The 25,471-nt window shown below is 41.2% G+C and overlaps 1 protein-coding gene across 3 annotated transcripts in view; it reads left to right on the forward strand.

Annotated features, from left to right (window-relative positions):
- The first annotated feature begins 1,741 nt into the window (after positions 1 to 1,741).
- The window catches only part of erbb4b (erb-b2 receptor tyrosine kinase 4b), a 300,850-nt gene continuing 277,120 nt past the window's right edge, over positions 1,742 to 25,471 (forward strand). For all 3 annotated transcript variants that reach the window (XM_075479846.1, XM_075479848.1, XM_075479847.1), the window contains exon 1: positions 1,742 to 2,114. In XM_075479846.1, coding sequence (XP_075335961.1) covers positions 2,036 to 2,114 — 79 coding nt within the window. In that variant the 5' untranslated portion in view covers positions 1,742 to 2,035. The remainder of the gene's footprint in view (positions 2,115 to 25,471) is intronic.

A 25,471-nucleotide genomic window follows, 5' to 3' on the forward strand; every position in this document is an offset into this window, starting at 1 on the left:
CTTGACAGCCCCTACAAAGAGACCACTTCTAAAAATGCTTCAGTGAACAGTAGATGAATCAATTGAATGTCTAGATGCATCAGGCCTTTCTTGGGTTTATACCTGTTTCTTAAGTCCCTCTTCTCAGAAACAGTTAATCTGTTGTAGAGAGTTTTTTTTTTTGGGCCTCCAACTTTTTCTTTCATCCTCAACTTTTCAAGTTTTTAAAAGAATAAAGCAGGCTGCAGGGTGCTGTGGTGGTTAGCACTGTCGCCTCACAGTAAGAGGGTTCCTGGGTCCAATCTTTCTCGGCTTTCTGTGTGGAGTTTGCATGTTCCCCCTGTGTACATCTGGGTTCTTAGTTCAGCGTCCAGCGTCCAAAAACATGCATGCTACATTAATTGGTGACTTTAAATTGTCCCTAGGAATGAGTATGAGCGTGCTTGTTTGTCTCTGTGTGGCCTGGTGATGGACTGGCAGTCTGTCAGGGTGTACCCTGCCTCTCGCCCTATGGCAGCTGGGATAGGCTCCATACCCCCCATAAGATAAAGCTTGACAAGACTAAAGCTTCCTCGTATGTAATAGTAAAAACTGGGGTGCTTGAATAATCAGTGTAACAGCCTAACAGCCTTTTGCCTCTTGTTAAATTATCAAGTCTAATGTGAACAGTGGGTGTCTTTCAAGCTTTTATCAGACTTTAGTTTAACTTTTTGAGTGTGAACCTGTTTATGTGAGTGTAAAAAGAACTTGGGGTGAAGAGGTGGGTGGGGACAGTGCATCCTGTCCAGATGCGTGAACATATTGTAACTCCAGGAGGTATTCAACCTGCTCCTAAAGTCCAAAAGTAAGCAACAGCTGGGGAAAGTAATAACCTTTTTGTCACATTGTTTTCCACACCGCAATTCTCTTCGTCATTTCTTAGTCACAGCAAAGTCACTGCTTTGTTAACTATTACTAATAGCCCAGCAAGCAAAAATGATCTGAACTTTCTATTTGGCTTTTGTGTGTGTGTGCGTGTGTGTGTGTGTGTGTGTGAATCATTTACACCAAGCTATCCATGAGAATGATGACCCTGAATATGGAGAGCTATTGCCAGCAACAGTATTGTAGTCTGGTAACGATGGACAAATGGAAATCTTTGTTTCGGCTAAAGCAAGGGGGGAAACATCTTTAGGCATATCATTTTCCAATCAAATTGTCTTTTATTTGCCCAATCACGGTGAAGTTATATAAAAGTCTCATAAAACGAATCGACGTTAGAGATCAAGAATAAACATGTTGGAATACAAAGGGCTACAAATAAGTAAATAAATACATATAACTGACAATGAAACGTCCCCCCCTTCTAAAGGCATCACTTTCACCGCACTGCTCCAGGAGAATGCTGACAGTTCAGTATTAAACCAACACTTCCAAAATTAAACTATATCTTATCGAATCCAGATAAGATCTTCCAAAGCGCACGGGAAGCCGCTTATAAGTGTTAGTCAGCTCTATTTTACTTATTACTCCTATAAATCCTTCTAGCAGAATTTATCTCCGCTGCGCTCAGTGTGACAGGTGCAACAGAGCCGATGCACAAATTCGGGAGATTTTGGCACCTTGTGTTAACCAATCACTTCTCAGATCAAGATGTGGCTGGCGGGGTTTAGAGTGATCGTCGGGCACCTGTTCCAATCGCTGTGCCCGTAGGAGGAGTTTAGGGACTCGGAGGTGTGTCTGAGGGACGCGAGTCTGCAGCTGCATATTGTGTCCAAGTCGAGGAGTAATGGCATGAGTGTAGTGCTTTACTGTATTTAGACAAGCTTTTAGAGAGCGTGACTTGGAAACTTTTATTCGACCATTTCTGCTTTCACTCAAGTCACAAATTGGGCCATAAGGCGCCGCGAAGCAAGGCAAGGACAACCGGACAAACTGTTAACTTGCTCAGAGGCGAGCAAAGTACCCAAACTCGCTGGTTGAGGAGCCGTCAAACGATTAATCGTTTTTGGCTGTTTCAATGAAGGATACGTCGCTGGACATGTGAATTTAAAGGAGATATCTGCCAAGCACAACGATGAAACCAACGACCGCCCTGTGTTGCTTCGGCTTTCTCGTGACAAGCCTCTTGTTTGAGTTCTGTTCTTCACAGTCAGGTGAGTGGAAGCCCAGCGCCAGCCCCCCGTGTCTCCGTGGAGCTGGTCAGTGCGCGCGGAGCGCAGCACAACTAACCACCGAGCGTAGCTACTTTCCCCTCAGTACTGCTCCTTGTTGCTCGTGAAACAAAGCTGCTGTGGTTTAATAGATTCTGAGCGATGCTGTTGTAATTTTCACGATTCCAATTAGATTTTTACTGTTTGGTTGTCGGCAAAAAACAATAAATAATAAATAGAAATAAAACAACCACACTATTTTCACTATTCCACCAAGGCACAGGCACAGGTATTGGTTTGGGTTAGGTCTAATCAACCTAAGCAACTGACTTACTCCGGGTTCTTCATGCACAGAGCGGCACTGTTAAAGCTGGAGAGAAATGAGAGCATTTGGTGTCCGTCAAACGTGTCTTTTAGACAGAGTGTAGCCAGACAGACACAGAGAAGTGACAAGCTTGCTTACCAGGCTACTGCTCCTATCCTGTCTCCTGTGGACCGACAAGCTGTCAAATGTGCGACTGTATGGAAAGTTGCGTCTAAACTCTAATCTTTCTTTCTTTGCAGACTAATTTATCGTTGAGAATAAGTTGTGATTGCCAGCTTGTGTTTTAAATAATATAGTTTGCAGGACAGCGGATTGTACATAACAGCTTTACGCCCCTTTGTCGATCACAAGACACACGCTCACTAAAACTTACACCGACAGGGACACGATTGACCCCAATTATTGTTGTGTTTTAGTATTGTATGCAACTCTTATCACCCGTGCAAGCGGTAATTTCAGTGGTGAACACTTACAGTGATCAATTGCACGATTGCTTATTTCCCAGCGGATCCCCTCAGGGATCAGGTGGACGTTGCAGCTCACAGGACTTTTTACTCTGACAGTGGCAGCACTGTTTGCACAGTGCAGTTGCGCTCTTTACGCGCAGGGCGGCATAGGTGCACTCAGCGCTGTTAGACTGTTGGAGATGGAACAAACAAAAGCAGCAGCACCTCATCATCACCATAAATAATGACCTCTAACCAGGACTACGACTAAAATGAGACAATAATGGAATATATCACATAGCGTGTGTATTATAATGCGCACACGTTTGCTTTTTTCCTGCCTCGTATTTGTGAAACAATTTTGTCAGCATGTTTAGTATTTTTTTATGTCACTGAAGTGACGATCTAAACTCACAAAGAACCAGTATATCAAATCTTTAGTTTAGTTTATTGTTCAAGCCATCGACGCAAAACTATGCAGTGGCAGTGAATGTGATATGTTTCTCTCTTAATACACCCCACTGTATCAAACTGTTGAAATCTTGTCGTTATTTCCTAGTGTTTTAGTGGAGAAGCGGACCTCAGTGTACTTCGTTGATTTTGTTGCTTCAAAATCTTAAAGGAAACTTTTCAATTTCCTTTGTCGCCGTCCGTTTGAAGAAAAACAATCGTGACATTTTGCTCTGCACCGCCTTAAAACTGATGTCAAATCCGTGCCGAAGGACAATCACTGTAAGCTGTTACGATTCGTAACGTAGAGCTTTGCAGGAAGCACATGGTGAATGTTATAAAAGGTTGGATACAGTTTTATTTTAAATCAGAGGCTAGAGGGATTCGTCTTTTTACACAGCACTGACCGTTTTACACGCAAAAAGGGGCCTACATGTTCTTGACTGTCGTTTGTTTCCGAATAAATTAAAAGTATCTTAAGGGGTTCCCCTTGTAAATGTGTTTTAGCAAGGTTGTCCAGGTGAGGAAGACGAAGACGGTGCTCGTTCTTTTTCACAGAAGCCAGACTTTTACCATTCACCAGTAGACATAGAGCTCCAAATCTTGTAAATTTATTTGGAATAAAAAGCAACACGAGTGAGAGGTGCAGACAAAAGCAGAGAGAGCGGATTATATCAGTGAGAATTGGGATTAACGCGAATTAAATTATGTCTCTGAAAAGGAAAGGCAATATCTTTCGCATTCGCTTGTGTGAGGACGTGCACGGGGGCGCGCGAACGAGTCGCCGAACCACTTTTGTGTGCGCACTGACGCCGGGAGAATACACACATGCTCACACGCGTGCCTCCCCAATTGTTTTTTTTCCTCCTTTCCTTTTCTTTGTGTGTCTTCCTTAATGAGTCGAAATGAACGTAAAATCCTCCTCCATTTATGTTGCTTCAACGTTTCTTGTCTCCAATCTGGCAACTTTGTTCAACCTCCATATATGTTGTTCCAGCTTATTGTTGTACATATTTTACACCCTGGATTTCCCCAGTTTAGTTGAGTTTTTGGGTTTTTGGACTACAGCATGGTGTGCGCGTCTGCATCATGCTGAGTGTGCCCCTCTGAGTCCCTGCACTGCTCGCTCCTCTTCCTTTGACTGCGGTTATGCACTGAAGCTGGAGGAGCTGGGGGATGCGTGCAGCTGCCGATTTAGAACCATATGGCTACGTAAAAAAAAACAAAAAAAAAAACTCTGTGAATATGAATATTCATATGTTTTGTATCAAGGTGTGCATGCAAGTCGTCTGTAAAATGCAACTGTGTATGTGCGGAGGGTGATTTTTTATTTAATTTAATTTATTTTTAACCAGTGTAATCACTGCAGTTTCGATAAACTACGTATTTAAACTTTCCATTCGCACAGCTTTCTGCAGTTTTTCCTTTAACTTTGAAAGTGGAAGGAGAATGTCTTATCTTAAGGCAGCACCCACAGTCTATTGGAGGGAAATTGACACTTCTAAATCAAGATGTTTACAAGGGTTTGGTGCAGCCCACATAGAGAATAGTCAAGAAGGAGGGGGAAAAATTGACTTTTTGAAATCCCTTTTCTCTTTTTTTGTGCTCTCGCAACACATACTGATACTTCTTGTACCATTGTCTGTATTATGTAGGTTTTTCTTCCAGCTGAAGCAAAAGGAAAGAATGGTGTCACATTTAGCAGCCCACATAGCTCTGCCATGTCACAAAGACCTCTTGCAGTCATATCTACTGTTGCCTGTTAAAGGAGCTTTGACCCTCCAATGCCGCCAGGCTTTATATTTGAAGAATGGCACTCTTTGATTAGGTGGTGATCCACTTCCATTTGTTGGGGGGAAAAAAGGAATGTGGACCTTTGTGCTTTTGTCCCCTCTGTCTCCGTCTGGGTTAGAGATGAGGAGCACCATTAGACCATCGACCCACTGTAAAGAAATTTCTGCTTAACTGAGAACACTTGATCTCCACTCTCCCTTTACTGCTTTAAGAAACAGCTGGGATTCTTCAGTAAATAAATGATGGAAGACAAGATGATATTATACAGAATGTGTGAAAAACTATTACATGTTGGTCTTTAGGTTATTGTTTCTGTCTCTGGTGAGTTGTTGTTGTTGACTCTTGCTCTCTATGACAGTGATAAAAACTAAGACAGATTCTAGTTTAATGTGTTTTTCTCTCCTGGGGATTTCAGCCAGCAGCCAGATAAATATTATAAAGATAAAGAAAAATAAACTTTTTGTGCTATATACTGGATACAATCTGAGAGTGGGTAATTATTATTATTATTTTTTTTAAATCTCTCCCCTCCTGCTGCTCACCACAGTCAAAAAACTGTAGAACTTTTTAAATCCGTAGTAACATTGTAGTAGTACTCACAAGGTTAGCCAAGATTTCCCATTGAAACTGAACAATCTCTGTAATTTTCCAGCAGGACCTGGAAATGTGTGAGAAGTGGTCCACATAGTAGTGTGTCAGTGGTCGTATACTCCCTTTGTTAATTTTATTATATTTCAAATCTGTTGCAGTTGTCTGCAATTGTCTTTACTAACTGCAACAAGGACTTGCAGCAAGTTGTATCCAATACCACAATGCATTGTATTACCACTAATGTCTTTAGGCTATTTTATTTCTGAAGACACAACTGGGGGCACTATTTCCCGGTTTTGACTTGTTGATAGGTTTATAACCACACTGTCAGCCGCTTGCAGAAATGATTGGATCATATCCTCTGTGACCTTTGCAATCCCCTTCACCCTCATTTATCACCTGCAGTTATGAATGCAGCAAACACATGCATGTGTTTTGCCATGTATCTTTGTCGGAATGGCTATTAAATATCCTTTTAGTGAAGGATGTCATAATAGAATCGGAGCATCACCCATGTCTGTATATGTTTAATGTGGACAGCTGTTTATCACGTATGTATTTAAAATGCAAATTCCATGTTTCTAGCGTGTCTCACAAGCAATTCGATTACTGCAGATTTGACGAGGTGTGCTGGAAAAGGCTACGTATTTCCTCTCTCCATGTGCACTCTGTAAATTGAGCGAGCGCTGCGCTTTTGTTTGCGAGAGATAGAATGAAAGGGAAAGAGCAGAAGAAAGGCATGCTAACAAATACTGATAACATCCGTGCAACACAGGCCCTTGGTGCTGAATGCGTAGCAACTGATGTCCTTCATTAACAAGGTAGTGCAACAAAAACTCATATTCACAAACTGAGATTGCAAAGTCCTCCTTGATGTCTTCTTACAATAAACCACAGCTAGTTAGGACAGAGCAGGACCCGAGTCTCAGCAGGGAAATCAATCAGTTGCACTTTAATGATGTTGGCAAATGGACACTTATGGCTACCAAGTAGAGCTCACAAAAAGAAAAGTGTATTGTTTGTGCTAGCATTCAGGCCTTTTGGATGTTTTTGGGATCAAAGAGCATTTTAAGAAGAGACACCAAATAATGAAGGCTCACGCACAGTGCAGACAGGCAATACTCACAGACCTCTGCATAGGATGAATATCCCTATGTACCTATAAGGGAAAACAAGTTATTTAGACAAAGACAATTAATTATTCACAATAAAGGAGAAAAATATCGGACTAAAAGTTATACTTTTTAGCATTTTGGTCAAATGTACATTCTTAACTATGTTTTCATTCAGGTAGAATCACATTAAGTTAAGAATCTTACTCTGTTTATTACCTTAGATCAAACCAAATTTTATCTAGTTGCCTTCCATGGAGTTTACCATGTTTCTACTGTACGACTTAATCTAATTTCCCAATTTGCACACTCGATTTCTCCACTCGACGCCTCTATCTGTGTCTCGGTCCCTTCCAGCTAAGAGGTGAGCTGAGGCGGGCGTCATTTTAAATGGATGTCATCCAAATATAACGTGTAACACAGCTGCATCTTCTAACCACTGTTTAGCTTCAATTCAACACTTTAACACTAAAAGGATTTGTGACAAAGTAGAAATTTACTTTTGATTACATTTTAAAAGTAGGATGAACAGGCCATACCCCCATCGTACAACTGGGGTCTCAAAAACCTTCCTGAGAGATGCTGTTACTGTTGCATACTTGCTTATAGCCTCTCCAGCTCTAAACAAGCCTTGTTGCTTTTTTTTTGCACTTCTGGCATCCACTGCAGAGTCTCCTACACGCTCGGATGGGGAGAGTGAGGAAAGTATTCAGTTAGTTGCAGCCAGCATTTTAACCACCACGCATTCTACACACTGCTCCTTAAAACGACAAAGGCCATCCTAAAAAACTTCACTTTTGTTTGCCCATTCTGGCAGTGAGAGGAGTCCCATTGAATATTGTGTGTTCCTGCGCCAGAATGTGAGCACAGACAACACACATGAAACACAAGCATTTATACGTGAAAACTTTGCACTCTAACTTTAGTCTTAATTTCACTTTGATTACTCAAAGTAAAATGTGACCCAGACATTCTACAATGTGGGCCTTTCCGTGTGGAGTTTGCATGTTCTCCCCATGTATGCGTGGGTTCTCTCCGGCTTCCCCCCACTGTCCAAAAACATGCATGTTAGGTTAATTGGTGACTGGTGACCTATCCATGGTGTACCCCACCATTGGCCCGATGACCGCTGGGATAGGCTCCAGCCCCCACACGACCCAACCGACGGATTAAGTGGGTATAGAAAATGGATGGATGGATGGAAGAGACCAAGTAATATTTGGATGATATTATGTCTCCTGTCGTACATAGTTTTAAATGGGATCCACATGAAGTTGTCGCTGCAGACTGGTTCCAGTTCGCATCATTCATTGGCAAACACCCTCCAAGACTCACTCCCACATGCTTCACACTTACCCACCCTCACACCGCCCTTACCCTGGGCTTTCACTCTGAAGTAAGAGGGAAATAGGCAAGTTCCAGGTCTTTGAAAGCCTTGGCCTCATGTTCCCTAAACAATGTACATGTCGGGAGTCTGAACACACCATGTATGTCTGTCAGTTTGCAAGGCTTTTGATCCCTTTTGTTGTGGCTGCTACTCATCTAACAATAAGCCCGTCTATCCTCCGCATCCTGCTGGAGGGCGGCATGAGGCTTTCAGGCACCGACCCTTTTGACAGCCACATTTTGAGGGATTCAGAATCCGGTGACAAAGGGTGTGTAAAATGTACATAAGCTGTGTGTGTGCGCGCGCTTCTATGAGTGTGCATGAGAACGCACGGTTGGAGGGATATAGGGTGACTGACAGACTAACCAAGCTCCGGAGACTGCCTCTCTGCTCCACTGTCTGCTTGTTCGTCTTCCTCTGCCCACCCTCTGCCTTCATCTGGGTCTTTGTAAGCTTTCACATAACGTGGGAGCATTAAAGTGACAATGGAAATTATGGCTAATCTTTGTTAAGACACCCTCATTACCGCCATGTTTTAGAATGAGAGTCTGATGATAAGAGTCGGTCTGCCATGCTTTTTTTCCCCTCTCTCTAAAGACAGTCTGACATATTGGAGTGATGTGTTTTATTCTCACTTTTTTGTGTTATTTTTCTATTCCTGCTCACAGTTAATAATGGTGGCAAACATATGAAAGGATGATAACAGGCTGACAACTTGGGCATGAAAGACTAGCTCCACCTTCAAATGAGCTTTTCATGCAGTTCTGCATGTGGGTGTATGTGAGGGCTGAGTTCTCTCAACTCCTTCCTTCTCCATCTCTTTCCTCTTTTAGTAATCCCCTTCTAAAATATTCATAGCTAATCTACATGTACAATGTAATTACAGTTGGCTTTGAGTGATATCGGATATGGGCAGTGGAACACACGCTTTACGTGAAATCTTAATTTGGTGATTTCTGCACCTAAAAAGATATTGAACAGATTTCTAACAGGTTTCTTTACTCCAAAGTTAGTCTATTAGTAGCAAGAGTTTTCAGTCTTTTCAAGCCAAAAGCCTGAAATATATGTGTTTGATTTTTTTTTTTTCATGTATTAATATTTGGGTATTTCAGTGGTTCATTGTGTGTAGGTGCTTTGCTTTTGCCCCCACGGCTCAAACCCCGTTGCCATCTTTTGGGTGCTGCTGGCCTCCGAGTAATGGAGCGGTGTGCCCTGCATGCTATTCTCGCAGGTCGATTTTTCACTTGTGCTGAGGGGTGGGTTGGTGGTGATGTCCTTTTAAATGAAGCACTTGGCGTTTGTGACCTGTAATAAATGAGTTTGCAGTCAGTCATAGCAGCTGTAAGGAGGCATCTGGGAGAAGGAGAGAGGGAGGAAGAGGGTGAGAAATTCAGACTTGGCTGGGAAACAGTTTATCTATGCACGGATGAAAAATGACTGCACCAAACATGCTATCGCTTGAATGAAAAATAATAAAAGAAATCCTGTAAAATTTCAGCAGTTTACCAGACTGAAGCGAGAATGCAACGAGCTTAAAGATTAGGCCTATACCACGGTTTATCTGAGTGTAATACCATCAATGATCCCAGGGATCTCACCAATGAGTGTCGTGGATGAAATGTAGAATTACATTGCATACATATACAAACTATAACTGAAGAGAATATGCACAAAGTGAGTCTCTATCTGAAGGAATAATTAATATTCATGATGTTTATAAGGAGAAACAATTACTGCTGTCAAGAATACAAAACTATGTTAAAAATGTGTGAAGTTTGTCAAAGGTAAAAACAGTGTAGGGTTTAATTTTGGTGTTCATCACCAGGTATCCATATTTTCAGCATTTAAGTTGGAAAGAGTCATTTTTCCTTTCTCCTAGAACGCTCCAGTGAGGATTTTTGGGTCCGGTCGCTGACTGCTTGAAGCACGATCGGCCGATACCAGTTACATAATGCATTTCAATCCTTTGATTTATAATGTAACATTATTTACTCATGTGTTATTTTCAGCAACATTCTAGGAAAAGTATTACATTCCGAGAGGAGAAGGTGTCATAACTGGACGGCAGCTGATTTATCTTTAGGCAACACTGTTTTAAACCAAAGCACCCTGCTCTTTGTTATTGGGAACAGCTTAAGAGCTTAAAACACGTAGTTTTCTTACCCTGTGGAATAATTCACATTTTATTCTATAAAAATAAGAATAGAAACTTAATGATAACAACACACTAGGTTGACAAGATGTTTAACTGAAGCAATAATATTAAAGTATTTCCTCACTCTTTTGTTTAATTTTTGTTTTGTTCTATTGTCTTGTGTTGATTGTTTTGGGCCTGTAAGTGTTCTGGAAAAAAGAAACAACAAATACACAACAACAAAAAAAAACATTGAAATATACTTATAATGATACCTAACTGTAATTGTTCCATAAGGGCACTAAACTAAATATTGATTGCGTTTGGTTTGCACGTTGTCTCTTAACGGTAACACGTCCCACTCAGTGGGTCTACATGGTGAGATTAATTCGATTATAGCTGTAGCTCGGTTATGCTCCTTATTTGAGCAAGTGTAATTATCCTTCGATATATGGCGGTGAATTAATTGAATCATAGGCACAAAGCATGTCATACTCCGATACGATAGGTGGCGCTGTACCCATTTCAACTATTGCTAATAGAGCCACTTCCGGTTGACCGCTCCACCACCACCAATAACAACAACAACAAACTCAGGCATTCGAGAAAATGGCGAACGAAGAGCAAGAAGAAGCTACGTCCCTCTACATTTCATTTGTGATGAGCTGGTTATTGCACAAACGCGATGCACAACGGCGCATTCTCCATCGCCTTGTTTGTTTCTTTCCAACGGCGGCGACAACAACAGTAATATCGTCTCTTCCGACGTCCGGTTCACGACCCCCGGAAAAAATCTCCAGCATGCACAGAACGCAAAGTCTAATTCACCACGTGCTTCACCCGTCTACAAGCACTGTCAACCGAGTTATCGCGGGGTCTTAATCCGACCGCGAGTAATCCGATCTGGTCCAATTTCTTGTCCGATTAAGGTGTCTACATGAACTTAATAACTCAGTCTTATTGTAATTTATCCAATAATCCGATTCTTTCAGTGCCATGTAACCCCACTGACTGATTCAGTGATGTTGGCGAGTTGCAGTTTTTTCATTCATGCATGCAAGGAAATGAAGAGATGTGCAGTAACATGGAACTATCGCTATAGTTGACATCCTGACTATTGTGATGCTCCACATCACTTGTTTCAGATGGATGGATTTCAGATGGGGGGGGGGGGGGGCAGCAAAACGATGCCCGTCTATGCCTGACACCGAAGCTTGTAGTGTTAATCCAACATGGCAGCGGACACAACGTTACCGTTCGATGCAGCCTTAGAAAGTGTTTTAAGTAGCTTAGAACGCAAGTTCACTTTTAAAAAAGAGCAACGCGTCTTCTTCCTCGTCGAATTTCTGTCGCTCTACATACGTCATCTGGTATAAGTGATACAATTGGCTATGAATCGCGCGCAAAGCAGCATGGGAAGAACCAGACGCCATTTGATAGACACTCGTAGCGCCCAATAAACGGCTTTAGGCATTCGTAAACCACGCCTCAAATACGAGAAAATGCACACCTAGTTCCCAGACCACCATCTCATCGAGATGTGGACGCGTCAGCAAGGCTACTTCACCGGTGCAGTTAAGTTGCTTTGCTGTTGACATCTGCCTGCTGCTGACATTGTCAGGTTAGCGCAAGATTTTTTGTTTGTATGAACTTATTTAAAAAAAATTATATACATTCATGATTTATTTCTTATTTTTTCATCATTTCTAAAAAAAAAATTAACTGATTTTGCTTCAAAACTTGGAGCATAACCCAGAAAGTACAGAAATCTTACAGCTTAGTGGAATAATTATTGAGGCGTTAGTTGTTTTGATCAGCAGCTCTTTTTAAAACCCACACGACGGCCATTCACACCTCTTGATATCAGTCAGACTTTTAGGCTTTTCAGGGAGATTATCATCTATTAGCAGATCAATGTCATGACGAATAGCATAATTAGAAAAAGAAAAAGAAAAGGAAAAAAAGGCACCCTGAATATATTTACCTCTGTAGGAGTAGATTTTGAAGATTTCTTTTCAAAATAGGAAGACCTTGAAGGAAATACTCCTTTTAGCCAGCTGCATTAGTGTGGCTGTCTCTTGTGAAGCAGCAGTCACCTTGCAGCAGAGCAGAAATAGCGCATTGCTTTTTCCCTGGATGTGAAGGTACATAAAGCACAAGATGAGAGGAGCAGGAAAGGCAATTGACCTTGGTTGCTTTTGGGGGCTGGCAATATAGCCATCCAGATGGATGCTATAGTTCTGCAGCAAAGAGGGAGAAGACTAAAGGAACAATGCAAAGTAGAAGTTTGACAGTTATTGCTCATATATTGAAGAGCAGCTACAATTTATACATAATTGTTACGTTTGAAGAGTTGCGAAACTTTGCTATCTTGGAAATTTTTCTCTTTTATAATGTTGCCTCAAGTGTTGCTTGGAATGTACAAATACACAGCATTAAAGGACTGTTACAACAATCCATACATCATATTCATATGGTTGAATGATTAAAAGGTAGAGTGTGATGATATGAGAGTGTATATCAAATGAAAGAAGAGCTGATGAAGTGCAATGCAGGTCTAAAGTCAACCTTGCCATTTTGCCTTGCTGTGCTTTAGTGTTTACCTGAGACAGGGGTGCTTTATCTCAGCCAGTCACCAGAGCATGTGTAAACACACAGGGGGAAACACGCTGCATATCATGCTGTTTTCAGCCCCCCCTGCTTTTGTTCCAAAACCTTGCTCCCACAGAGAGACATTATCCCCCGATGGCAAGGTGAATGGGGTGCTGATGTAGGGTTATTTGTAGCAGTCAGAAAGAGCCAGGAAAAATAAGGGATGGTGGGATTGAAAAAGAGGAAAGAAAGACTAATTTTAGCCAGAGAGGGGCAGCTAGTCAGGCGGGTACACAGGAGAGGAGGTGTCTTTCGGTTGAGGATGGGACATGGGTTAGTGTCTGGGGAGTCTTGGTTAAAGTTGCTGCCATCACCGGAGCTGGACCGACAATTAATCAGAGGTGGCCCGGGGGGAAAGTTAGGGCTCTGACAGGGACACTTCATTCTGCAGGACGCACATGCACCAGCTGAAAATCTCATCCACAGTTTTGTCACTTCTTTATTTTTCCTTTTGTTCTGTCACCATCTTATTTCCTTCTCCTTGCCCTCCTTTCTGCTCTCATTCTCTCTTCCGATGGCAGCCCCCCCCCCCTCCCCTGCTCCCTTTGACTTTTGTCTTGTGACTTTCCCCTCTTCTCCTGTCCTCTCATCAAACACGTGTTTAGGTCCTTGAGCATCTTGATTAGAATCAGTCATGAATGCCTTTCGTGACCTGACAGCTGACTCTCTAAACTCTTTAAAAGTTGGCGTTTCTAAAGGCTGTGGGTGGAGGGAGGTGAGGAGTTTGGCACAGAGGAAAAATAATCTGACAGGGTGGACTGTTGGCTATATTTTACCTTAGCCATATCTCCCTTCTTTACTTCTCTCATCCCTCTGTTTCCTCCAACCCCTCTGTCTCTCCATGGCTGGCGCTGAGTGATTGATGGATTCAGGTTTGACATGGCCCGTATCACCTAAGGGCGTTAGCAAGGACACTTGTGAGACTGAGCCAGATGCTGTGGATATTAAGACAGGGACATTAAAAGACAAAGAAAAGAAAAAGGATGCACACTCAACAGAATTGGACATCATGTGTTGCCAAATACATAGGTGCGTAGGCTTAATTTTTTTTTCTTTTGTAGTGTCACAGTTATGATAATGTAATGGAATCTAATAAATAACATATATATATATATAAAGAAAAGGGACTTTCGAATGGCAAATTCATCATCAAAACCCTGCAAGATGGTTCTTTTGATGAGATCAAAGTTAGCTGCCGTTACCGTCTTGAATATCATTTGTGAGCAAAACACACGGCTGATGCAGAGATCACCATTAACTCTCGCTGAAAGAGGACCACATAGTTTGCAACAGAGACGTCTGGACAACTCTATCTGTCTCAAGGAGAGACGGATACGATGTGTAAGATTGTTTTCTTGAAGTGTCCATGTGAAAGAATGTTGCATTCAGGTCAGTTTGCCCTGCTGTTGCTGCTTGTTGGGCTTCAGTTTGCCATGATAAGCTTTCAGCATGTATATATATATATATATATATATATATATATATATATATATATATGTTTATGATTGTTGCAAGAGTAGATATAATATGCAATTGCATTAAGCATGCATATTTTTCTGCACCTATGTTGATGAGAATACTAAAATATATCCCTTTAAGGTGCATTTAGAATATATAGTGTGATGAATGTGCAATTAATTATGACTTAGTTGTGGGGAATAATGCAATTAATTGCGATTAAAATACATACATACACACACACACACATATTTTTCAATGAGCATCCACCTAAATTACCCTATTACAATGCTTTAATCTGTTGATTTCATCAACAGATTGTTTTCATTGATTGGCTATGCCTAATTATAAGTGTGCTGGTAAGGCCACCGTATGTATGTTGCTGTAGAGAATCAAGTGCATTTTGTGTGATGCTTCCCCACCAGTGGTGTCCTGGTCCTCCCAGTCAACAAATACTCACTCGACATGGAGTCCAGCTATTGGGGAACAAGGCCCACAGTGTCTCCCTGCTCCAAGTGCTTTGTCCTGCAGGAGGCTCCTGTTGCTGCTCTGGGCTCTCAACCTCACGTGACATGCCTGGAGATGAGCAGGAGCACTTTGCAGATCATGTCATGTTCACTGTGTCTTAGGTAAAAAAAGACTCTCAAAAACAATCTACCCACTTCTGGGTTGACTGTGATGTGTGTATATATATATATGAATAAAGTATTATCTATTCTATTCTATGTATGTATATATATATATATATATATATATATATACACATATATAATTACATAGAAATGTATAGAAATAAACCTAAAAGATAAAATATCGAACTGATGAAACTTTAATTGGCTTACCTACAAATTAAAAGTATCCAGTAACACCAGATGGGATGGTTTAAAAAAACTCTGCCTTACTAAAATCAGTTTGAATCACGCATGAACTTAGAACATCTCTGCCATCTGTCAGAACTATGAATCAAATCAAAGAGCACTTTTTAGACCACAGACAGCATATTATGTATACAGCATCTCAAGCTGTCTTTATTAAAAAAGTTTGGTTTTACAGGTAGAAATTGTGATATATGTACAACCACCCTACTGACTTAGGATTTTTAACCAAAACAAAAGCATGTGGTTGTGACACATACCAAGTGAATATTTTATTTATTTGTGTGTATGATGCATGCATAGTCTAGCCTGGGAATTCCCATGCTGCTTTGCGCTCGATTTCATTCTCTCTGCAAAGTCAGCCTGGAAACCACCGCCCTTATTTTTGCCAGAGTTTGGGAACCAGAACTGGGGGGGGGGGGGGGGGATGACGACGTCTATGCACTACACCGAAGCTTGTAGAGTGTTAATCCAACATGACAGCGGACACAATGTTACCGTTCGATGCAGCCTTAGAAAGTGTTTCGGAGTAGATTCACCCTAGGGTCATTTGAACCGTGATATCCAGCCAAGTAGCCCACCCGAAGTTTTTTCAATCTTGGCTGAACATCAGCTGAGTTACTGAGTTATCCCGAATAGCTTAGTACAAGTGCTAACGGACCCTGGCAGTATCTCCAAAATTACCACACTAAAATCACATGCCATGACACCAAACTTCTACAGTAGTACAAATATGGTCTGTACTCACAAAACGATGCATTTGGAAGTTTGTACATAGTCCAGGAGTTTATTATTATCAACACAAGCCTAATAGCTTCTCTGCTGCTAAAGCTGCGTCGACGTCACTTCCTTGATCTGGGAGCTTCAATGTAAGATGAGGGTTGATCTACTACTGTAGACAACAAAGCAAGGCTGCTCAATTTCTCCATTGATAAAATAAATTCACAACTCTACAACATAAAAATTCATGTAGAATATAGCATATACCAGAGGGGAACCCTCAGGGCCTTCTACGCCTTCAGAGAAGGCCTTCAAAAATTCAGAACAAAAACAAATTAGTATTAAATAATAATATATGTATACATAAAAAAAACTCAATCACTCTCATTTAATTTAATACAATACATTTAATACTACATTCTCGCTAATCTATGTTCCAAAGTTAAGTTTACTGTCAAATTCACATCGGCAATGAAAGGGTTACTGTCCTGAAACATACTATCCAATCAGAATCGTCCATCTCTATCGAAGCAAGATTAACCGGCTCATTAATTGGTTAGGACTTCACGCATCTCGGGGAAGGCCAAGCTATGTGTTTTGGTTTGGAGAGTGATGGGAAAATTGACCAATCACGGTTTGATTTGAAGTGGGCGGGACAAAAAAAAAGGATCGTAGGCCTTCGTGAAGTCCGAAAAGCGTGCAGAGTGGAGCGGTTGAGAGACAGAATTCGCTCTGTGCACAATATGGCGACCGTTGACGTTCAAACTTTTGTGTGTGCGCCAGTACTTCCGGTGAAAACTTCCGGTGATTTGACAGCTAGCTCGTCAGGTTAGGGCCAGTGGCCGTAAACAAAGGTTAACTTATAGCCTAGAAGAAAGATGATAATATAACGTAGCTAAAAAGAGTAGCTTTCTTCAGTAGCCTAATGCTTACTGATTTAGCAAGCCTAGCAGCCTAGTTGCTAATGCTAGCCGCAATAATGTTACCAACCATACCCGACGTCAAGGAGTTGGCTGAGCAGGGGCAAGATTATGGAGGGTCTGGCAGAGTTAACTTCATAATGGGTGAGTGCAGGTTTCATTCACTTGTTTTCATTCTTTCACAGGATTGATTCACTTCATTGGTTTATCCGATTGCTGGCCGCCGAGCCATTATGTGTCTGGGTTTGTGTGGGTTACTGATCATGGTTGTCAGCAGTCGATAGTCAGGTTGTGTGATGTGTGTGTGAGTGTGTATTTTTTCTATGGGTGCGTGCCATTGACTGTATGAGCGGTCTGTGCTCGTTTTTTTATTTATTTAATTAGATTGGAGATACTTTATTAATCCCGAAGGAAATTAAATTTTGTCGGAAGACGAGACCAATGTTGTGGCTAGCTTGATAGCCTTTTTTCCGCAATGATTTTCTTTCTTCAGCAATGAGGGCTGAGGTGAAGGCCCAGCCGTAGTGCTCACGGTTCGCTACTGGCATATACTTTGTTGTCTACAGTAGTAGATCAACCCTCATCTTACATTGAAGCTCCCAGATGCAGGAAGTGACGTCGACGCAGCTTTAGCAGCAGAGAAGCTATCAGGCTTGTGTTGATAATAATAAACTCCTGGACTATGTACAAACTTCCAAATGCATCGTTTTGTAAGTACAGACCATATTTGTACTACTGTAGAAGTTTGGTGTCATGGCATGTGATTTTAGTGTGGTAATTTTGGAGATACTGCCAGGGTCCATTAGCGCTTGTACTAAGCTATTCGGAATAACTCAGTAACTCGGCTGATGTTCAGCCAATATCGGAAAAACTTGGCTGGATGTCACAGTTCAAATGACCCTAGGGTGAATCTACTCCGAACCATCACTTTAAGTAGCTTAGAGCGCAAGTTTACTTTTATTTTACTTTTTTTCTTATTCTTCCTCGTCGAATTTCTGTCTCTAGGCATTCGTAAACCACGCCTCAAATACGAGAAAATGCACACCTAGTTCCCAGACCACCATCTCATCGAGATTGTGGACGCGTCAGCCAGGCTATGCATAGTCTGTATTTACACTACACTACACTACACTCTGGGTGTTTCTTTCAAATCATAATATAAATCAAGTCTGATTCATAATACGTCAACAGTCAAACTTGAGGATGTTTCTATTAGACTGGCTGGTTGATCCAAAGCGTGTTGGGTGTCAAATGGATGAAAAGACAAATGTAAAGAATTTGAAACAGTTGTAAAAGACTGCAAGACACATTTATCAGAGTAACCCAGAGTGACAGCTCATATGTGCCTCAGGTGTTTGTTTGCCTCAGTTGGAGGAAGATGCCATTTAAAATTCTGCGTGCTTAGTTTACTGTTGCTCTCAGTTTCTTCAGGTATATACCAAACCACTTGAGGGCTGTAATCCCACATCTCTACAATACCCGCCTGCCTCAAGTCCTCTCAGTTAAAAAGGCAGTTTTATCCTTTCTCTGCTTGCAGTATCTCGCGATCTCTGTCTGTATGGTGATGAGTATATTGTGTATGTGCCACCCAGCTGTCTCAGAGCTGTGTCTGACTATCTGAGCCACAAACACAACAACAGGTGTCTTCTGCTCTTCCTCTCACTGCCGCCTACCACACTTCAGGCTTTTGCTCTCTGTCTGGCTTGGCAGCAATGCAAAGTCGATAGAATGAATAAAACATACCTGAATCAAAGCCCCTTACTCTGGGAAATGTCAACCTGTCAGTATAACTTAATGGGAAAACAAAGGGCCGGTCCCAAGAGTCAGACAGTTTATGGTGAAGCACCTACAAAAACGCAGCCAGGCCAGTTGGTTTCTTTGTGTACCACATAGACACAAGCTCTTGCCTTACTCAAAGTTATAAAGAACGCAAAAATGTTTCAGAGAGACGCAAGATATTCTGGAAATGGTGGACATATCGTTTTCACCAGGGCTTTCCAGAGTGGGAACCTGCACACATTGTACTGTAGGCAGCTTTGGGTAAAAACATCATCTAAATTGCGGTTATTTCTTTTAATTCAGTTTGTCTGTCGCTGAATAACTGCCATTTAACACGCATTACTACCCGTATTACACAACCCTCATCTCAGGCTGTGGTGGTAGCTAACCCCTACAGCTAATTATCTTTGAATTAGGGGTGAGGTCTAGGTTTAATTAGGCCTAGCCATGAGGAGGGTTGAAACTCAACAGTAACTCCAGCAGCATGAGCTGCCAAACCTCATCAGCCAAATGGAGACTCAAAAAACGATGGCCCTCAGGGGGGCTAACAAGGTAACCTGACTTTCTGCCTTGTTCCAACCAATACTCGTACATACATACATACACACACACACACACACAGACACACACACACATGCATACGCAGAAATAGAATAGTATCCAGCAAGGTGATCAAGACGTGGAAAATTTGGAGTGAGGCAGATTGTTCATAGATATATGTGTTTGTAGCAGAAAGATTAAAGTTTTGAATCATGTTATTGCAGTGTTTAACTGAGAGTCTTCCCTGCATATGTGTTGCTTTAATTTCCTCTCAACAGTCCAACTACCTGTGTCATCAGCCAGACTTAGCAGGCTCAATTTAGTGCAGCTTTTGAAAAACTGATTTTAAATTCTCCAAATTTGTGAAATTTCAATTGTCAAGTTTGATAGTAAATACTGTACACAGTAATCCCCTTATCCAGCAACATTGTTATTGTCTTGTGGGCTGCTGGTTTTTGGTAGCATTCTGGTATAAGGTAGGCAGTCCAACCTTTGAAAAGTAAAAAAAAATAAATAAAAAAAAATCAATCTTGGAAGGGAACAGGAGGCTGTGTCCAACCAGAGTGCAGATCTCAGTCTTCCATGCCAGTGCCTGCTTCTTTCCTTTATTCCCTTGCCATCTCTTTCTGCTGTGGAAACCCAAACCTCTGCCATGAACACTTAGAAAGGAGAGGATACAGTGAGAAATGTGTGTATTGGTAGGAATTTCTTTTGTTTGTAAACAAATATGTTAGACCTTTGAGAGCATTTGCAAACAGGAAAATGCATGATGTGCATGTTGCATACATAATAAAACCACAGATATATATGTGTCTGTACACACTCGCAGACATTGACTGCAGATTGCACATGTACGTTACACACATTACACATTGTCTTTTGCCCCCCAAACGTCTGTTTTATATGATCATTCCTTCTCCACACCCACCCCTGCCATCTGTCTGCAGCATTTCCCCAAAACTATGTACCGTAATTACAATACCGCTGCACCCATAGTGCATAGCCTCTTGTCACTTGGTGCAGCTTGGTTGAATTTTGATTTAAGATTTCCTCAGTCATCAGCAAGTCAAGATCCATAATAACATTGATACCTAGCCAAAAAGATATGCTGATAGTTTTAGGCTGAGTCATCATTATCATTTCTGACCTTTGCCATGTAATAGATTAATTAGATTCTGTAGAAAGTCAACACGATGTCAGAGTCAGAGCTCATGTAATTAACTTCTACAACTAATGTAAACATTGACTATCTATATTCAAAATTTGCACTGTCCAAAAACTCAGCCTCGTGAGTTTTTGATTGACTGATGTCGAAGGTGTCCACAATACTGTGGCCGGTAATTAACAAGAACTAAGTAACACAGGTTTCCCAAAAAGATATCACTGTAGATACCTCAAAATGTTTCCGATTAGTATTTTATCATAAATACTGTATCCCTATTCTGCCCCCACACCACCTCCGGTGCTTCTAATTGTCAGTGCATCAGCACGGAGCATTGATAACCTTGTAATCCCTATAACCATAGTCAGTAAAAAAAGATATTTACACACCTCTGGTTATTAGGTGAGGGCATTTTAATCAAAGATGTTTGTTTGAAGCTTCTCCCAACTTGGCAGCTCAAGATGCATAAAGGGAGAAAGAATCAGGGTAGAATCAATGTTAATTTAATTCCAAATCACTAAATTGAATAATTAGATTTTCTGAAATGAATAGGCGAATGTGTAATGTCACATAAAGAAACTCCATGGCCAGGGTTTAAACAAATCATCCCGAATGTCTCGCCACAGTGCTTTTGTCATCCTTCTGTTAACCTGTCTTCTGTACTTCAGATGAAGACAGGAAATAGATACAGACTGAGCAAAAATTGACAGTGGGTGTGTTAGTTCAGTATTTGTGGCATGTTGGACGCCTCTTTGCACTGACAGTCAGTCCGTCTCAGAGGATTGAGTGACAGTTTGGGGCAGGGAAGCTGGCAGTTCACTAATGGGCGTGATGCTAATGACCTCCGAGCCAATAAACAAGCGTTTCTTTCCTCGTCCTTTCACCTCTGATCTCCGCTCTTGCCCGTTGAAGTGTCTCGCTGGTATGATGAGGTGATTCAGCTATGTTGTCGGATACTACAAAAATATGCTCCAGTGGCATCCTACTCAAATGTTAAATGTTCACCAAACATCATTTTTTTATCGTCCGAATTTTTACCGTCACTGAAGTTGATTACCCTTTGCACAGCACAGAACGTTTTTTCTTTTTTGGTTCCCATTGTGTATATCATAGGAATAAAATATGAAGCATGTGTACTAAAAGTCACTTGTGTGTGAAGTATTCAATTTCAAGCAAATCTGCCACCTAGGCAAAAAATACTATACACGAGGAACAGTCTGATAAACTTCACACTTGAAGAAATAAGACAAAAATGACTCAAAAATCCCAATCTTACCCACACCCCTTTTATGCATATGGAGGCTTTCTGGTGCTTTTTATCCTGTTTCCCTTTAACAACCTGTGATGTCTCACACTTTTGTCCCCTCTTTCTTACCCTGGAGGAATGTCACTTGGGAGGGCATCGTCCGTCAAACTGGCATTGCTGACAGAGTACTCGACTAAAAGGCCATGCTCCGATTGGCATAGGATCCCCTGGCTGTGCAGTGTCAGGCAGCTGCCTTAGTTTTTCTGTTCTCTTCTCCATGCTATTAGCATTCTTAGAATTGTATAGATATGGACCTCCACTTCAACACCTCTTTGGGAGTTTGTGAATCCATTCGATTTTTTCCGAAAAGCCTTAAACTCGATCACACATAACCCAATTAAGAAAAAAAAGAGATTGAAATATTATACATAATAATGAATTTATTGGGAAATGGGTAAAATATTGCTTGTTTCTCAGAGATAAAATGATATGAACCTTTTGCTGGTGTTGTTAAAGTCTCCACCTGAGCTGCTCACTTCAGGTACTTCCACAACATTTGTTGTGGATTCAGGTCAGGACATTGAGTCGGCCTTTCCAAAACATTATTTTCCTTTTTCTTCCCCGTTCTCTGGGAGAATGACTTATACATTTTGGGTCATTGCTTTGATACAGAAACCACTCTGTCTTCGGATTAATGTCAAGGGAAAGGTATCTTGATATTTTCCATGAGAATTCAATGGTACAATTTTGAATCCATTACTTCATCAATTATTGGATTGAGCAGGTATAGAAAATCAGTGATTGCAAGCCATTGGCCAGCAATGTTGTTTTTGGAGAATGGTGGCTTTCCTTTTGCAGCCCTGCCATGCACACCATTGTTGTTTAGGTTTCTCCTAAAGCTGGACTCATGAATATTAACAACCAGTGCAAGGGAGGCCTTTGGTGACTTTAAGGATACCCAGGGTCAGATTTTGACCACACAGATTATTACAGTTTTTTTCTTTGTTGGTCCATCACTCATGGAGAAGATAACAATTATAGTGAATTTCCCTCATTGGTACGTCGTTCATCTGACTGTGGAGTGGTGGAAACCAAACTTCCAATACATGATTTGTATTTTATCAGGTATGAATATTTTAGCTTAAATTAAACAAAACTAACAAAAGACAAAAAACTTTGTGGTGCATTAAATGGACAGTGACAGTGACTGTATCCACTCAACTGCAATTGATTTGGTAATGGTAAACAAATGATTTCCCCTTTACTGGTCCGTAAGCTTCCACTAAGGCCTTCACCTTCAAATGTAGATTTAGTTGCTTCTATGCACTTTGTCTTTTCTTAATTTGATAATCTTCACATGAGTTGTTTCTGTGGCTACCATGTTGTTTTCTGGAGTTGATGGCAACCCAATCATCCTGTGTTAAGACTTGAAGGTCTTGTCTATACTGTATATTATGTATAAAACAAACCAAAGCTTGTTTCAAAGACAAAACAAGTGCTCAATGTTCTGGCTGCCCATGGTTCTCTTGAGTGGGCTGATAACACTATTATTTGCTCGTCTTTTTTTAACAACTCGGGTTGCCTGGAGTGAGAAGTGACCAACGGGTGTTTATAGTAGGTGATGTGAGGCCTCAGTCCATCTCCTGTGTGTGTGTGTGTGTGTGTGTGTGTGTTTTAATCCTTTTCAGTGATTAATATTGATTACCCGCACAAACCAATAAAGCCAAGTCCCTTTTGACTCTGAATGCAGGTTAGGGCTACTTGTCTTATTGAGGATCTATTTCTTTTAATTAAGTGTGAACCATTTCATTTGACCTAAACAACTGTTGTATAGTTTAGTCTCTGTTGTTTCCCTTGATTAAGTGTTTATCTAAATGGATTTTGTCTCATGCAAATGCACGTTATGTTTCTAAATTCAAACGGCACATTTTCAGCCTTGAAAGAAGATAAATGCAAATGTTGGTCAAAAAGTGTCTATTGGGATCAGTTCGGTTTTTTTGAGAATCGTTTCACATGTGCCCATATTTGATTTCCTTTATGAACATGTCCTTGTACTAATGCATGTCAATATTTTTGTGCAAGTGGATTATGTAAAAAAAAAAAGAAAAAAAAAGTGTGCATTTACTCGGTAGAATTCAGGGAAACTAGTGATAAGGTGAACTGTATCAAGACAAGAACATCCCAACCTAACCGTAATGGAGTTATCTGTCCTTATGCCAGATATTCATGCACATCACACCATCCTGGCCTATTTAATCCAAGTTAAAATCAATAACGATGCTATGAGAATCTTTTAAGAATACAAAATCTCCCACTGTGTGATAGATGTTTAAAAAATGAGGCTGCACAGTTGAAAACAGTTAATTCTGTTTGCATACAAAGAGGATCAGACAAATTAAGATCCTGAGAACCTTTTTTGATGGTTTACAGAGCTCAATGCATACAGTGCAAAGTTTCAAGCAATAGAGCAAAGGTCGGCAAAAGGGATGCTTTGTCGGATGTGTCAGTTTGATTATGTCAGCGAATGTTTGCTCCCATATCTAAGCTAAACTTGCTCACACAGTATATTAATCTGTTTGTGCATGTACAGATGTCTCTGTGAAACCATTGCACACCCGAGCATCTGTGCAGAAGATGATTTTATACCTTTACATCTGTTAAGAGCATGGTACAGTGTCTGTTTGCTGATGTGCTATGTATGCATGTGGGTTTTTGATGATAATGTAGCTAATGTAATGAATTCCACATGACAGATGCACACGTTCCTTTTGCACGCTTTCCGACCAAACTCACCTGTGCCAAGAGAGTGAGAGATGGGGATGGCGGTGGGGTGGGTGCATTTTTTTTCCCCATTTATGCCATTTTACTTTGTTTTTCTCTTCACATGCATGCAGGCACACGTGAAAGGGCACACTTGGATGTGGAAGCAAAGCGTTTAACTTTGAAAGTTGGGCTCCTAATTAGAAGAATTAGTGCTAGATCAAAGAGGACAATTAAGGAGGGGTGTTTGTGGTAGCAAGGGCTCATTAGCATCACAACACATGGACACGGCCATGAAAAAGAGAGCGGCAGGAGAAGGCTCATTACAGAGCAGCGCTGTGCACCAGGCCACATGCAGACAGATTGACCATCAGGAGAGGGATCGAACAAGTAGCTCCAACACACACACAGACAAGGATATGCACTAACGCACGCAGGAGGAAAGGGCCTGACGCTAACACCTATGGTTGCGGGTACAGATTGAAGAAATCATTCCCTTATGCACACATATACACACTGAGCTATACAGCTTGTAATGTTTGCTGGCACAAAGGAAAACAAAAGCTTGTCTCTGCCTGCTCTCATCCAATTTCAGCTTAATTAAGAGGAGAATTAACTTTGATCCGTTTGGTGTCGTAGGAGCTCAGTAGCCCGAGCCGTCAAAAAAAGCACAAGCCCATAAGTATTCTTCCACCTCACCCTCAAAGTCAGACCCAGATTGTTTTCCCTTCATTCATCCCACACTGTTTGAAGTCAACACAGATAAGGGCAGGAAAGATTCTATTAGGACTACCTGAGCCATCCTCGTTAGCTAGATCTAACAAACTCTTGGCAGCGAGCCACTGTGTGTGGCTCTCCACACTAATGGCATAAGCAGAACAAAAGATCAAAGGTTTTGGGATGGCCCTTTATTTTAGCGGTTCTTTGGTCCAGTGACATGGGTTAATGATGTACTGGAGAAGAGGCTTTAAAAAGAGGGCATAGGAGATTTGAGAGTAATTTAAACCTA

This window comes from Odontesthes bonariensis, chromosome 12 (assembly GCF_027942865.1).
Source record: "Odontesthes bonariensis isolate fOdoBon6 chromosome 12, fOdoBon6.hap1, whole genome shotgun sequence".
NCBI lineage: Eukaryota > Metazoa > Chordata > Actinopteri > Atheriniformes > Atherinopsidae > Odontesthes > Odontesthes bonariensis.